The 13,823-nt window shown below is 41.3% G+C and overlaps 1 protein-coding gene across 2 annotated transcripts in view; it reads right to left on the reverse strand.

Annotated features, from left to right (window-relative positions):
- LOC144591081 (MAM domain-containing protein 2-like) overlaps positions 1-13,823 on the reverse strand; it is a 77,146-nt gene that overhangs the window by 27,867 nt on the left and 35,456 nt on the right. For both annotated transcript variants that reach the window (XM_078395405.1, XM_078395413.1), the window contains 2 exons: positions 9,542-9,795; positions 316-409 (listed from right to left, as the gene is read on the reverse strand). In XM_078395405.1, the coding sequence (XP_078251531.1) occupies positions 316-409; positions 9,542-9,795 (348 nt within the window). The remainder of the gene's footprint in view (positions 1-315; positions 410-9,541; positions 9,796-13,823) is intronic.

Below are 13,823 nucleotides of genomic sequence, written 5' to 3' on the forward strand. Positions count from 1 at the left end.
TGGACTATATTGCAAGAAAATAATTTATTAACGAAGGAAAGGGACTCTCTGAAACAGGGTTGCACGACCATCCACTGGGTATAATACAGAGTCTCTGTGCCGTCTCATGAGGTTTTCCTCTGCATGAGTTATGTAAACCTGACTGCTGATGGTGCAGTGCTGACTGCTTGCTGATCATTACACTGATGGTGCAGTGCTTTCCATTGTTCCACCTTCCATTGTTAAATATAGACAGCAATGAAAAACGTGTTTGTTGGAAGTGGGAAAAACTTTAATTTGCAAGCTACCCAGCAGAAGACGGAAGGGATCTCTTACCTGTTTCATTGTTGCAGAACTGTGGAGAGAAAGAAATATCATCCAGAGCAACATAGCCTTCAATCATGCTGCTGAAGGCGACTTCAAACACCAGCTAAAAAGCAAACAACATACTATTACTTAGCCTGCAACAGGAGTAGAGACAGGCCATTTTGCCCGTCAACCTACTCTGCCATTCAATGTAATTATGGCCAATTTTACACATCAATGTTGATGTGGGGTCTTGACCCAAAATGTCAACCAACCTTCTGCCTCCCCAGATGTTGCCTAAGCTGCCAAGTTCGTCCTGCAGTTTGATTTTACTCCATTTTACAGCAATCTCTCGTGTCTCCGTTTTCCCATTCAAACCATTGATCCCTTGATTTCCTTATTAATATATAAGAAAATAACTGCAGATGCTGGTACAAATCGAAGATATTTATTCACAAAATGCTGGAGTAACTCAGCAGGTCAGGCAGCATCTCGGGAGAGAAGGAATGGGTGACGTTTCGGGTCGAGACCCTTCTTCAGACTGAAGAAGGGTCTCGACCCGAAACGTCACTCATTCCTTCTCTCCCGAGATGCTGCCTGACCTGCTGAGTTATTCCAGCATTTTGTGAATAAATATCTTCCTTATTAATCTGTTGGTCTCACCTTTTAATATAATACATGAGCATGCTCGGCCTTCTGGAGGAGGAAATTGCAAAGATTTGCAAAATAAACCTCCCCATCTCATCACCGACTGGTCCTAGGTCCTAGATAGTTCTAGATGTCCCAGCCAAGGCAAACTGTCTCTTACAACTGCCTGCCAAGAACATTTATACACATCAATGAGATCACTTCACATTTCTTGGCTTCAGAAGCTAAAGGGTTCTTATTGCTGAATATAACTTTTTTAAAGTTATTCCTTCATCCCGAGAATCAGTCTGCTCAACCTACACTATTCTTCCATTTGCTGCAATCCTTTACATTTGGAACGTGTTTTCTAAAATTCTATTAAATTCTGCAAGACATCTGTAGCTTTAAAGGCCAATCCTCTCAGCACACCATGTGCCATTTGATTTACTATCTGCACCAGCATGATAACGTTTCTGTGATTTGCCACGATCCCCAACAGCAATATCTGGTTAATGATATTTACTAATGCTTTACCTTCTACTGAGATTCCATTCTTCATACCAAAGAAGACAATGTCATAGTTCTACCCATGCCACACTCCTGTCTCATCTGTTAGCCTGTCTAATTCATGAGTGACTTCATTGTGTACTCCTTACAGATCTAGTTCCCACAGTTCAGATATATTCCATGTCATCCTTCTTCCAAATTAGTGATAAGGATTGTAAACAGCTAAATGCCAAGCAGTGATCCGTGAAACACTCCAACAGCCTGTAATACTGCAAACAAACCATCTCTTCCTACTGTTTTTCATCATTAACCCAGTGTTAATGCATGCAGTCCTATCACTACCATTTCCATGGGTCCTAACCTTGTGCAAAAACATTTAAGCAGTACCTAGTCAAGTAAATTCAAATAAACCCTATCTAATTGTTCCCTATTATCTACTTTGATATTGAACAGGCAAGTACAGGGTTACGGGGAAAGAGCAGGGGTCAGGGATCAATTGGTCCAAGCGTGTTTATTGCTGACAATACGTATGCTGATGAATTAGGCAGCAGGGTTTGCACATGGTACTCAAGCCTATTGTACAGGAAACAACATTAATTAGTAAAGAATCCAATGGAAGACTATTTAAAATTTAGAGGAAACAACTACAGGAATTTCTCTCCCAACTTCTCCAAAACATCGCAATCATTGAGGGAAACTAAAAATCATTAATATAAACCGAGAATACTAGAAATACATAGCAGGGTAAGCAGTATCTGTGCAGAGAGAAGCAGAGTCAACAATCGTGAGAATAGAAACATAGAAAAAATAGGTGCAGTAGGCCATTCGGCCTTCGAGCCAGATTCGATTCAATATGATCATGGCTGATCATCCAAAATCAGTATCCCCCCTTATACCTTGATTCTGTTTGCCCAAAGAGCTATATCTAACTCTCTCTTGAAAACATCCAGTGAATTGGCCTCAACTGCCTTCTGAGGCAGAGAATTCCACAGATTCACAACTCTCTGGGTGAAAATGTTTTTAGAAACATAGAAACATAGAAACATAGAAAATAGGTGCAGGAGTAGGCCATTCGGCCCTTCGAGCCTGCACCGCCATTCAATATGATCATGGCTGATCATTCAGCTCAGTAGCCTGTACCTGCCTTCTCTCCATACCCCCTGATCTCTTTAGCAAAAAGGGCCACATCTAACTCCCTCTTAAAGATAGCCAATGAACTGGCCTCAACTACCTTCTGTGGCAGAGAATTCCACAGACTCACCACTCTCTGCGTGAAGAAATGTTTTCTCATCTCGGTCCTAAAAGACTTCCCCCTTATCCTTAAGCTGTGACCCCATTTCCTCATCTCAGTCCGAAATGGCCTACCCCTTATTCTTAAACTGTGACCCCTGGTTCTGGACTTCCCCCAACATGGGGAACATTTTTCCTACATCTCGCCTGTCCAATCCCTTAGGAATTTTATATGTTTTTTTTTAATAAGATCCTTATCGAGGAATAAGCATTGGCCAGGATTCCAAGGAAAACTCCCATTCATTTTTTTGATTGTGTCTTGGGATCATGTGGACTCCCATGGGAGGGCAGATGGTGCCTTAGTTTAATATCTGTCTGACTGTGCTGCCTCTGCACTGGATTGTGACCATCAGCCAAACGTCTTGTATCTGACTGTCTTGGCTGAGACTGGATCCATCGATCTCTTGGCTCGGCACCAACATTGCAGCCCACGGAACCAGGGCCTAAACTATGGCAAGAGCTTTGGATAGAAACGAGAAAATGCTGGAAATTCTGAGCAGATCAGTGGACAGACAGAAATAGAGTTAACAGTGCAGGACAATGCCCTCTCACCAGAACCAGAAATTCGAAACAAAAAAATGTTTTAAGTTGCAGGGAAGGTGGAGGGGTAGAGAGGGAGTGCCTGTGATAGAGTGAGACCAGGAGAGATTGAATGACATAGAATGTGTCTGAGTGAGGGTTTGGTGAAGGTTTCTTAATCATCATTGATCATCCTGGAGGAGATATAAATGGAGGGAGATGAGTGAAAATATAGATGAAAGAAAACAATATTGGAAATGTGAGATGCAGAACGCTGCAGTTAGTAGGAATTGTTTCAGGAACAGTTTTACAGTTTGATTTAATTACGTACATAAAATCAATCTCAGTCACTTATAATATTGCAGAAACCAAACTCCATTGACAGGGATATAACACTTCCATCTGTCCTTTGGCTGGCTGCAGTATTATAATTATCCAGTTCTGTAACAAATACCGAATCTCAAACTTTCCTTTCATTTCAAGCTCGGCTGTGTCATCACCAACCAACTCTGTGCCAATTTTCACAAATACAATTGCATCTAATTCCGATTTATTTTAGAAAGAATGTCAGGATACCTTGCTTCGTACTTGTTTTTTGCTTTTCTAATTGTGTTTTGCACTAATATCTTGCTTCTTTGCGGTCTTTTTTTCTTTTTACTACCCTGCAGAATTTTTGTGTGCATTTTATTTATAATTTATGTTTTGTGTGCTTGTCTGAGTGCCTGTGGTGCTCTTGCGGGCAAGATTTTCAATGCACCTGTACCTCACTGTTCCTGTGCATATGACAATAAACTTGACTTGCAAGAGCAGAAAAAAGATTCAGAAAGGATGATATCAGGCTTAAAGGGCAAGGGGAAATGAAAGGAACTGGGAAAGCACAAAGTGCTGGAGGAACTCAGCGGGTCAGACAGCATCTCTGGAGAATATGATAGATGACATTTTGGGGCTAGACCCTTCGTCTGAAGTAGTCCCCGACCCAAATGCTCTCCAGAAATGCTGCCTGATCTGCAGAGTTACACCAGCACTTTGTGCATTTTACTGTAAACCAGCATCTGCAGCTCCTTGTATCTACATCTTGAAGGAACTGGGCTTTTGTACCCACCTCCTGTAGGTACAACACTTCAGGATACTGAGCAGGCAATTCAAAATGCCTGAGGGCTTCTGCCTCCATCATCTTTTCAGACAATTTCCAGACCATATTACGCCCTGAGTGAAAACGTTTCTCCTAAATTTGCCTAAAATAAAATAGGCATTCTGAACCCAGTATAGGTTTTCTGAAGGTAAATAAGGAAAGGTTGTTGTGTTCACTGAGTTTTCACTGGTGACCAGCTGTTTACAAGGTGGATTGTTAAGCCAGAAGCAATGGCTCTTACAATGGTAAATATTCATGAAAGGATTTATCGTGAGAAGTTTTTGAGCAATTCCTTCACATGGAGCATTTGAAAAGCATCTTTCTGGGCAAAAGTGCCACAATTTCTTGCAGAACTATTCCCTATAAGTTCCGAACATTGCCCCAGTAATAAATTAACAGTTACTAACATAAATAAACATGTGTGTGACAGTTTATTTAAAGAGTCTGATTTGATAGGTTTAAAAAACACAGCCTTCCAATGTAATAAGCAAGTGATTTTAAATTAAATCTAAACAGAAGGCTCTCCCTCCACTTTCCTGCATAAATGCAGAGAGCCATTTCCAACACCCCCAGCACAATTTGAGTGGAAAAGCCTTTTGAAGAAATAAGCATTTCTGGAAAGAATTCTCTTCTGGATTGTTCCATTTTAATCATCCCGTCCAGCTGGTCCAAATTCTGCCCCTTCATTCTGGAAACTTTTACTTCAGAACCCAGTAATCTCCCAGGGTAATATATTTTTTATGTTGAGAAATCTGACATGTAAATATATATTACTGTAACTAGAATCTGTCCGAGACACCAGATGGATTCTCTCAGGCACTAACCCTACAGACATCCAAATGCATTCCAGAGAGAGGGAAAAATAATCACCCTTTGCCAGTGAAGCATTTACAAAGTCTGTGCAGAGTCAGGGAATGTTAGATCTTAAATGCCATTTTAGATATTAAAAATGTACTTGAAAGCAAACACATCTACAATAAATCACAGACACTAGAAATCTGAACTAAAACATGAAACATTATTATAGTGCATCACAGCAGTTAACGGCAGATTGGTTATTATTTAAGACAGATGAATTAAATTGTGTTGTGCATTTGTACAGTTCTTTCAGTTAAAGTGAATGGCACTTTACTAGTGGCATGTCTAGTAAAGCTGCTGCCTCACAGCACCAGAGACCTGGGTAGAATCCTGAGCTTGCACATACTGCACAGGTGTTCCCTTGGTGCTCCGGATTCCATCCACATTGCATAAACATGTTGATTGCTAGGTTAATTGACCCAAGTAAAATGCTTCTACGGTGTAGTGAGTAGTAAATTGTGTGTGTGGGGTGGGGTGGGGGGGGGGGGGGGGAGGGGAGTTGAAGAGTTTGTTGGGAGAATAACAAAGGAATAATGTTGGATTAGTGCGTGTAAGTGGTTAATGGTTAATGCGATCTCGGTGGACCATTTCCGTACAGTTCATGGACCTAGTTCATGTTCATAGAGTCAAAGATTCACAGCATGAAAGGGGCCCCTAAACCCAACGCATCCTAGTTGTCCCATTTACTTTCATTTGGCCCATATTCCCGCAAACCCTTTCTTTCCACGTATTTGTCTAAATATACTTTAAATATCGTTATTGTACCTGCCTTAAATACTTCCTCTGGCAGCTCGTTTCATATACCCGCCGTCCTCTGGGTGAAAACGTTACCTCTCAGGGTCCTATTAAATCTTTCCCCTCACATCTTAACCTTCTTGATTCCCCAACCTTGGGAAATAGACTGTGTATTCACTCTATCAATATCCTCATGTTTTATACACTTCTATATGATCAGGCCTCAGCCTCCTGTAATCCAAGGTATAAAGTCCTAACTGGCCCAACCTCACCATATACGTAACTCTGGCCCTCAAATCCTCGCAACATCCTTGTAAATCTTCTCTACATCTTCTCAGCTTAATGGTATCTTTCCTATACCAGGGTGACCAAAACTGAACACAATACTCCAAGTGGAGCATCACCAATGTTATATATAACTGTAACATAATGTCCCAACTTCTTTACTCAAATCCCTGACTGATGCATGCCAATGTGCCAAAAGCCTTCTCTGCTCTATCAAACTATGAAGCCACTTTCAGGGAACTGTGTTTGTACTCCTAGATCACTTTGCTCTACAATACCCCTCAGATCTCTACCGTTCATTGTGGAGGTCCTGTCCTGATTTGACTTCCCAAAATGCAACACCTCATATGTATGTGCATTAAATTCCATTAGCCATTCCTCAGCCCACTTGCCCAGCTGATCAAGATCCTGCTGTAATTCTCAAAAAAACTTTTTTCACTGTCTGCGATACCACCTATGTTCAGATGGACGATTTTATTGAAGTTTACAACGGATTAATATTTTACTGCTGTCAGCTTCAATCAAGTTATGAATTATTTTTAAATGAACACTTGCTGCCAACAACTCTGTTCTCTGCACACTAGGAAGGAAATAGCAGCACAAGCAAAGGTGTAAAATTGATTTAAAAGATGTTATCGAATCTGAGAGGATATACTGTTGAACAGACTACAATCCTTTCCACTGGAAAGAAGAATGCTAATATTGATATATTGCAATCTGAGGTAGGTAGATGTGAAGATATTTCCTTGCTTGAGCGGAGATCATAACTTGGATCCATCAACATAACATGGGTACTAATGAGGTATATCAAATTGATAGATGTACAAAGGGTAAACAGAGAAAGAGAAAGCTTCTATTTCCTTTAGCGGAGGGGTCACCAACTCCAGGGACATAGATTTAATATAAGAAGGCGCATGGGGCAGCTGGTAGAGCCGCTGCCTCACAGCGCCAGAGACCCGGGTTCCATCCTGACCTCGGGGGCCAGCTGTGTAGAGTTTACATCTCCTTACATGCTTTGGATGGATGATCTCCTTTGAGGTTTGACAGGTGCCTTCCTCATTTCCAATACAAAGGCTGGATATCTCCTAAGAGTGTGTGGAACATCCAATGTGCCAATCATTACACGTCAACCTTCAGCATTGCTAAAACTCGAGCAGATTCTGCATCCATGACAAAACAGACCAATTCAAAGAGAAGATTTGGACAAGTCCCAAATCACTAACCAAAATGTGTAACCAAGCAACTGCCAGGGACTGCGGCCCACTTAGACAAATAACTCTGTGGTGACTCTGTTTATATTCTGACCAGCAGCAGGTCAATTTTTCCATGATAATAATCATTTAATCTGTAGTGTCATTGAATTGGATTGCATGGAATAAGACATATAAATCAGATTGTCATCCCTTTGCTGATTTATCCCATAATGGCAGTGCTTTTACGCACATCGTTCCTTGTTGTTTGTATCTATGGCGGAATGTTGTCCAATAAGCTTCCTAAGCTGTTGAAAGGCCGGGCTGAGTTTAATTTAATTAATTTTTAATTAAAAAAAAAAATGTTAGCAATCTTTTGTAATATTAAAAATGAGATAAATTAGAAAATCTAGTTTTTAACTTTTTATAGCTGGTACGCTATACCAGCATGCATTATCATACCCCATAAACCCCCCCCCCGACATATTCATAAGATTTTCCTCCAACCCTCTAAGACCTTGGCACTTTTCTACCTCAGGCCTCTCGTACATCGGCCACATTGGGCTTCTTTGGGACACGAGAACCACAGGCAAGGCCAGAACATAGCGCCCTTCTACCTGCCCTAAAGCAGGTGGTGGTGAGCCACCATCTTGAACCCCCCCCCCCCGGTGAAGGTCCACCTACAATCCTGTTGTGCAGGGAATTCCAAGATTTAGACTTGGCAACGAAGGAACAGTGAAAGAGTTCCAAGTTACAATGGAGTATTACTTTGAGAGAAATCTGCAGGTGATGGTGTTTCTGCGCGCTCAAAGTCCTTCTCCTTCGAGATGGTAGAAGTGGAGATACTGTGGTCAATACTGGTCCTGCATGCAAGTGATTGTGATGTGCAGGAAAATAACTGCAGATGCTGGTTTAAATCGAAGGTAGACACAAAATGCTGGAGTAACTCAGCGGGTCAGGCAGCATCTCAGGAGAGAAGGAATGGGTGACGTTTCGGGTCGAGACCCTTCTTCAGACTGATGTCAGGGGAGGGGGCGGGACAAAGATAGGATGTAGTAGGAAATAGGAAGACAGTGTGAGAACTGGGAAGGGGGAGGGGAAAGAGAGGGACAGAGAAACTAAACTGAAGTTAGAGAAGTCAATGTTCATACCGTTGGGGTGTAAACTGCCCAAGCGAAATATAAGATGCTATTCCTCCAATTTGCGCTGGGCCTCACTATGACAATGGAGGAGGCCCATGACAGAAAGGTCAGACTGGGAGTGGGAGGGGGAGTTGAAGTGCTAAGCCACCGGGGAGGTCAGGTTGGTTAAGGTTGACTGTGATGGTAAGCACTGCAACTTTTAGAAGCTTTTGTGCTTGGGCCATGCCCAAATGCTGTGCAGTGTTTGCTGAATGAGGATGTGAGCTGCTTCCTTACTGAGGAACTGTGAGTGGAATTGAAAATTCCACCCACAAACATCCCCACTTCTGGCCATTGTTGAAGCAGTGAAAATGGTCAGGCTCGGGCCACTAAAGGTTTTCCTGCAGTCATGGTTGACATGCAACAAGCACAATCATCTTCCTTCGTGTGAGGCATAGCTCCAAACACTAATGTGTTTTCTCCACGATGACCATTGACCTTGGTTTTACCAATGATCTCAAATGAATCATTCACTTGGGAATTCTGGCTGAATGCGGTTGCAAATGCTTCAACTTTGTTTTTGCCCTCACATGCTGGGGTCCACCATCATTGAAGCACAATTATTCTGAAAGACGTTCCTCCCATTAGCCGTTTAATAGCCCACCACCATTCATAACTAATGTAGCAGGACTACAGACTTTTGTTCTGATCTGTTAATCATTGGATCACTTAGCTCTGTCTATTCCATACTGTTTCCACAGCATTGCCGCTTCACCTGATTGCCACATTTTTAGATAGGTCTGGCAGTGCTCTCTGCATGCACCTTGTGCTCCTTATTGAACCACTTTCTCAAGATTTACTTTCTTGACCAGGATATCCCATTATATCCTCACGTGGCATTTAAGAATTTTATTTGGTAATAATCCTGTGATGCACATTTAATGGCACACTTTACAATGTTCAAAGTGAAGCGTTGTAATAAAAAGACTTACCTGAAATGGATGCGAAGCTTTAATATTCACTTTTACCAAATTCCAGGTGTGCATCGAATGATTAGATTGCCACAACTCCTCATAATGACCGATTCTGTCCTTGGTGTAGACCACAAATAAAGTGGAATATTTCTGTTCAAGTTGGTAATGGAAGGACAGACATCCAGAGAGGACAGAAATAGTCATCGGAGACATCAGCTGAGCTACTTCGTGCAAACGCATGGCGTAAATAGAGTCAACGTACATATAGTGACCTGAAAGAACAAACCAATTGTCAAGGAGATTATGAAATATTCTTGACAGTCTTGCAGTAATCTACAGAAACTTGTTTATAACACAGTGGTTTTTATTGAGTCTAGACATTGCTCTACGCCATTATCTTTCAATGATAAAACTGCACTGTGGGTCACCATAACATTGTTTATGTTTAAGGGAAAGAACTTAAATGCAAGGTCACAGATAGCATTGCTGGGTTTACCTGCATAAAGCTGTGCTGAAAGTGACATTATTAGTGTTGCATGCTCTCATAACTGTCAGATGGTAGATTAACAAGTGTAATCATTGCAGCAGGCTCTTAAAATGAATTACACGATACAAGCAATATGGGCAGCACTCTTCCAGCGAGAGGAGTGGGCTGCCACTGAATGAATGGATGTTCCAATGATGGGAGATTCAGGAGTGAAGATGGGAGAGACCTCCCATGGGATCAGAGGGACAATCAGTGTCCATGGGTGACAGGTTCAATGTGCCAAGGGAGCTATAAAGATACAGCCAGATTCACCCAGATTGGGGGCGCTATTTCCTGATGCCTGCACTTCAGGTGTCGTGAGAAGTCTACACTATAGGTCACAGCCTATGCCTGCTCTGCTTGGTCTTGTGGCCTGCAATAAAGCAGGCATGTGAGTGAGGTAAAAAAAAAAGGAAACGAGCCGAGCGCTTGCGTGAGGCATACAACGGGGGTCAAAAAATTGGAAAATTTACACACAAAATTACCCGTTTCAAGCCTTTTTTAGTGCATTTCCAAGTAAAAACAGACATTACAAAATAATGTGAATATGTCACTGTATACTAATAACATATTGAAGTAAAATCGCACATTAATTAATAATCAGCCCAAAAAGGTGGTAATTGGCTTTTCTGCTGTGTTTTATATTTTAACCCTATAATTAATTTGGTTAGATAATCTTGCACTTAATCGGTGTTAGTAACAGTTGGTTTTTCTGTGAGTAATTTTTAAAAAACTCGGGCAGGTGAATTTGGAAATCGCTCTGTAGCTGGGCTTTGCATCTTGAGCTGCTCTTTACATTATAATATCTGCCTAGAATAAGGGGTCGATAGTTTCCGATTAGATTGAGGATGTCACTAATAATCTTTCAATGAAGAAGGAGGACATTTGACCTATTGTGCTTTTGCACAATCGTCCAATTTACCCCAATTCTTTCTCCATAGCCCCATATTTGTTCCCTTCTTTCCACCAACTGTTTAAGCTAAGGTAGACACAAAATGCTGGAGTAACTCAACAGAACATGCAGCATCTCTGGAGAGAAGGAATGGGTGACATTTTGGGTCGAGACCCTTCTTCGAAATGTTTAAGCTATCCTACTCCCTTTCAAAATTTACTGAAAAGTAGAACAGTACAGCACAGAAACAGGCACGATGTCAATGCTGAACACAATGAAAAGACAAGCTTTTATCTGACTGAACATAATCCATATCCTTCCATTCACTGCGCATCCATAAACCTATCCAAAAGTCTCTTAACCAGTATTATTGCAGCATCCTTTCAGGCAGCACTGATCAGATCACAGCAGGTCACTGTATTAAATATATTTCCCCTAATTTCCCAAAGGATTTTTTGTTTTGGTCTGGTATACCTTAATGCCTGCTGGGTTAACAAAAGCCACCAATTCCAGTTATGAAACTGGAAACCTCTTTCATTAGCTGCAAACGTGTGATAGAGTAACAGCTGTGCGTTAAAATTTGCTTCCAAAGAGTAGGTTCATTGACTGGAGCCAAATTTAGGAGACACAAGCAACAGAGCTACAAGCCAAGTTTTGGAAGCGGATTGTACTGGCAGTTGCTGATACATCACTCACTATCACCAGCAGACAAGGATATATTTCGAACTCAGAAGTTTCTGGTGCGGATGTTCCAGTTTTTAAATTATTCTCTTCATGCAAAGCAAAGATTTGTCATAAAAAATTTAATGGATATAGCAAGGGAAATACCTACAAATAAAGGAAAAGGGACCAATCATTTGATGAAGTGTAGAAATGATCAAGTCCACACTCAATGATAGTAAAGTTTAAGAGTTGGTATTAATATCGGTGTTGGTTTATTATTGTCCCATGATGTGTGTACCGAGATACTGTGAAAATCTTTGTTTTGCAAGCTCTCCCGGCAAATTATACCATGCATGAACATATCAGAGAAGAGAAGATAAACAGAATGCAGAATATGGTGATGCAGCTACAATTGCCTGGTAGATGGCATCACTGTGGAAAGGTTTGATAGAGTAGACATTGAGGAGTTTTCCAGTAGAGGGTATGAACCATAAATAGTCACGAATAAACCCAACAGAGAATTCACATGTGATGCCTTTACCAAAGAGTGCTGAGAATAGCAAATGCACTCCCATAGGAAGGTGAATAGCAGAGATGTATTAAAGGGAAGTCCGTGTAAATGGAATAGAAGGATAAGTTGGTGAAATTGGGTGGAGATTGGCAAGAAGAGGCGTGTGTGGAACATGAACAGTGACGGGGATCAATTGGACTGGACACCCTGTGCCTGTTCTATAAAAAATATATTATTTTCATGTTCTCTCTGTTCTCTGTTCTTGCACTTTCTTTTGCCAACATTGTGTTGTCATCTATAAAGAAAACAGAACACAGTTCATGAATGGAAAGAAAATATTATTTCGTCCAGCAAAGAAGTACACAGGGCTGACTTGCACACAGAGATTGAGATGGGCAGTACTACCACAGCCGATGTTGGAGATTCCAAGGTAATAAATCGTGCTTTGAACTTAAACAGCCCACTGTCATTTGATAGCAAGATTAACAAGAATCATCACTTCTTAAAGGAAAACCAAGTGTGTAAACTGCTTCTAATTATTCCCAGTTTGTAAACTGGACAATTTGATAATTTCACCTTCCAACTTGCAAATTTGTCTCTTCATAGTATTACAGTATCTGGGTGGGATGTACATTAGATCCCCAGAGCTGGTCATGTGAATATCAGCCAATTCCTCTACTTGCCTCCCACACATTCACCTGCAATGGAGGCCAATGTCAAAGTTGAGTACAGATGGAGGCAAATAATTTTGGATGTGTTCAGCACTTGTGGTCAATTGTGACAATTATTCCTCAAGAGGAAATCGATGACTTTAAGAATACAGAAGAATTCAATACGATAAACATTAAGTTGTTTCCACTTCTGTAGAACATGCAAAGTAGGGAATATAAATGTAAGGTAGCCACGAATAAATCCATTGAGGTATTAATTCAGTCCAACTGGCCCATGCTATGTAATGAGCCTTCTCCCACTCCTCTTCATCTTACCCTGTCAGCACAGTCTTTCCTTCCAGCACTAGTGGAGATGCTTCCTCACAGCTCTCATAACATGTGATCAACTCTGACCTCCGATGCTGGCTGTGTGGAGTTTGCATGTTCTCTCTGTGACCACGTGGGTTCCTTCCCACATCCGAAAGACGTGCAGGTTGTTCGACTAATTGATCACTGTAAATTGCCACCAGCATATGGTAGAATCCAGGAAGAGTTGATGGGAATGTGGGGAGAATAAATATGTGTAGGCTTGGTATTGGTTTCTTGGTGTCATATAAGTTTATGTTCATAAGTTATAGGAGCAGAATTAGGCTATTCGACCCATCAGGTCTACTCTGCCATTCAATCATGGCTGATCTATCTTTTCCTCTTGCCTTCTCCCCATAACCCCTGATACCCATACTAATCAAGAATCTATCAATCTCCAGCTTAAAAATATCCATTGACTTGGCCGTCACAGCCTTCTGTGGCAATGAATTCCACAGATTCACCACCCTCTGGATAAAGAAATTCCTCCTCATCTCCTTTATGAAAGTACGTCCTTTTATTCTGAGGCTGTGGCCTCTGGTCCTAGACTCTCCAACTAGTGCAAACATCCTCTCCACATACACCTTTTCCATGCCTTTCACTATCCGTATATGTACCAAGATACGGTGTTTTGCGTGCCATCCAGGCAGATTGTACCATGCATAACTATATCAGCCAAGAGAAAATAAACA

Source organism: Rhinoraja longicauda, chromosome 3 (assembly GCF_053455715.1).
Source record: "Rhinoraja longicauda isolate Sanriku21f chromosome 3, sRhiLon1.1, whole genome shotgun sequence".
NCBI classification, from domain to species: Eukaryota; Metazoa; Chordata; class Chondrichthyes; order Rajiformes; family Arhynchobatidae; genus Rhinoraja; species Rhinoraja longicauda.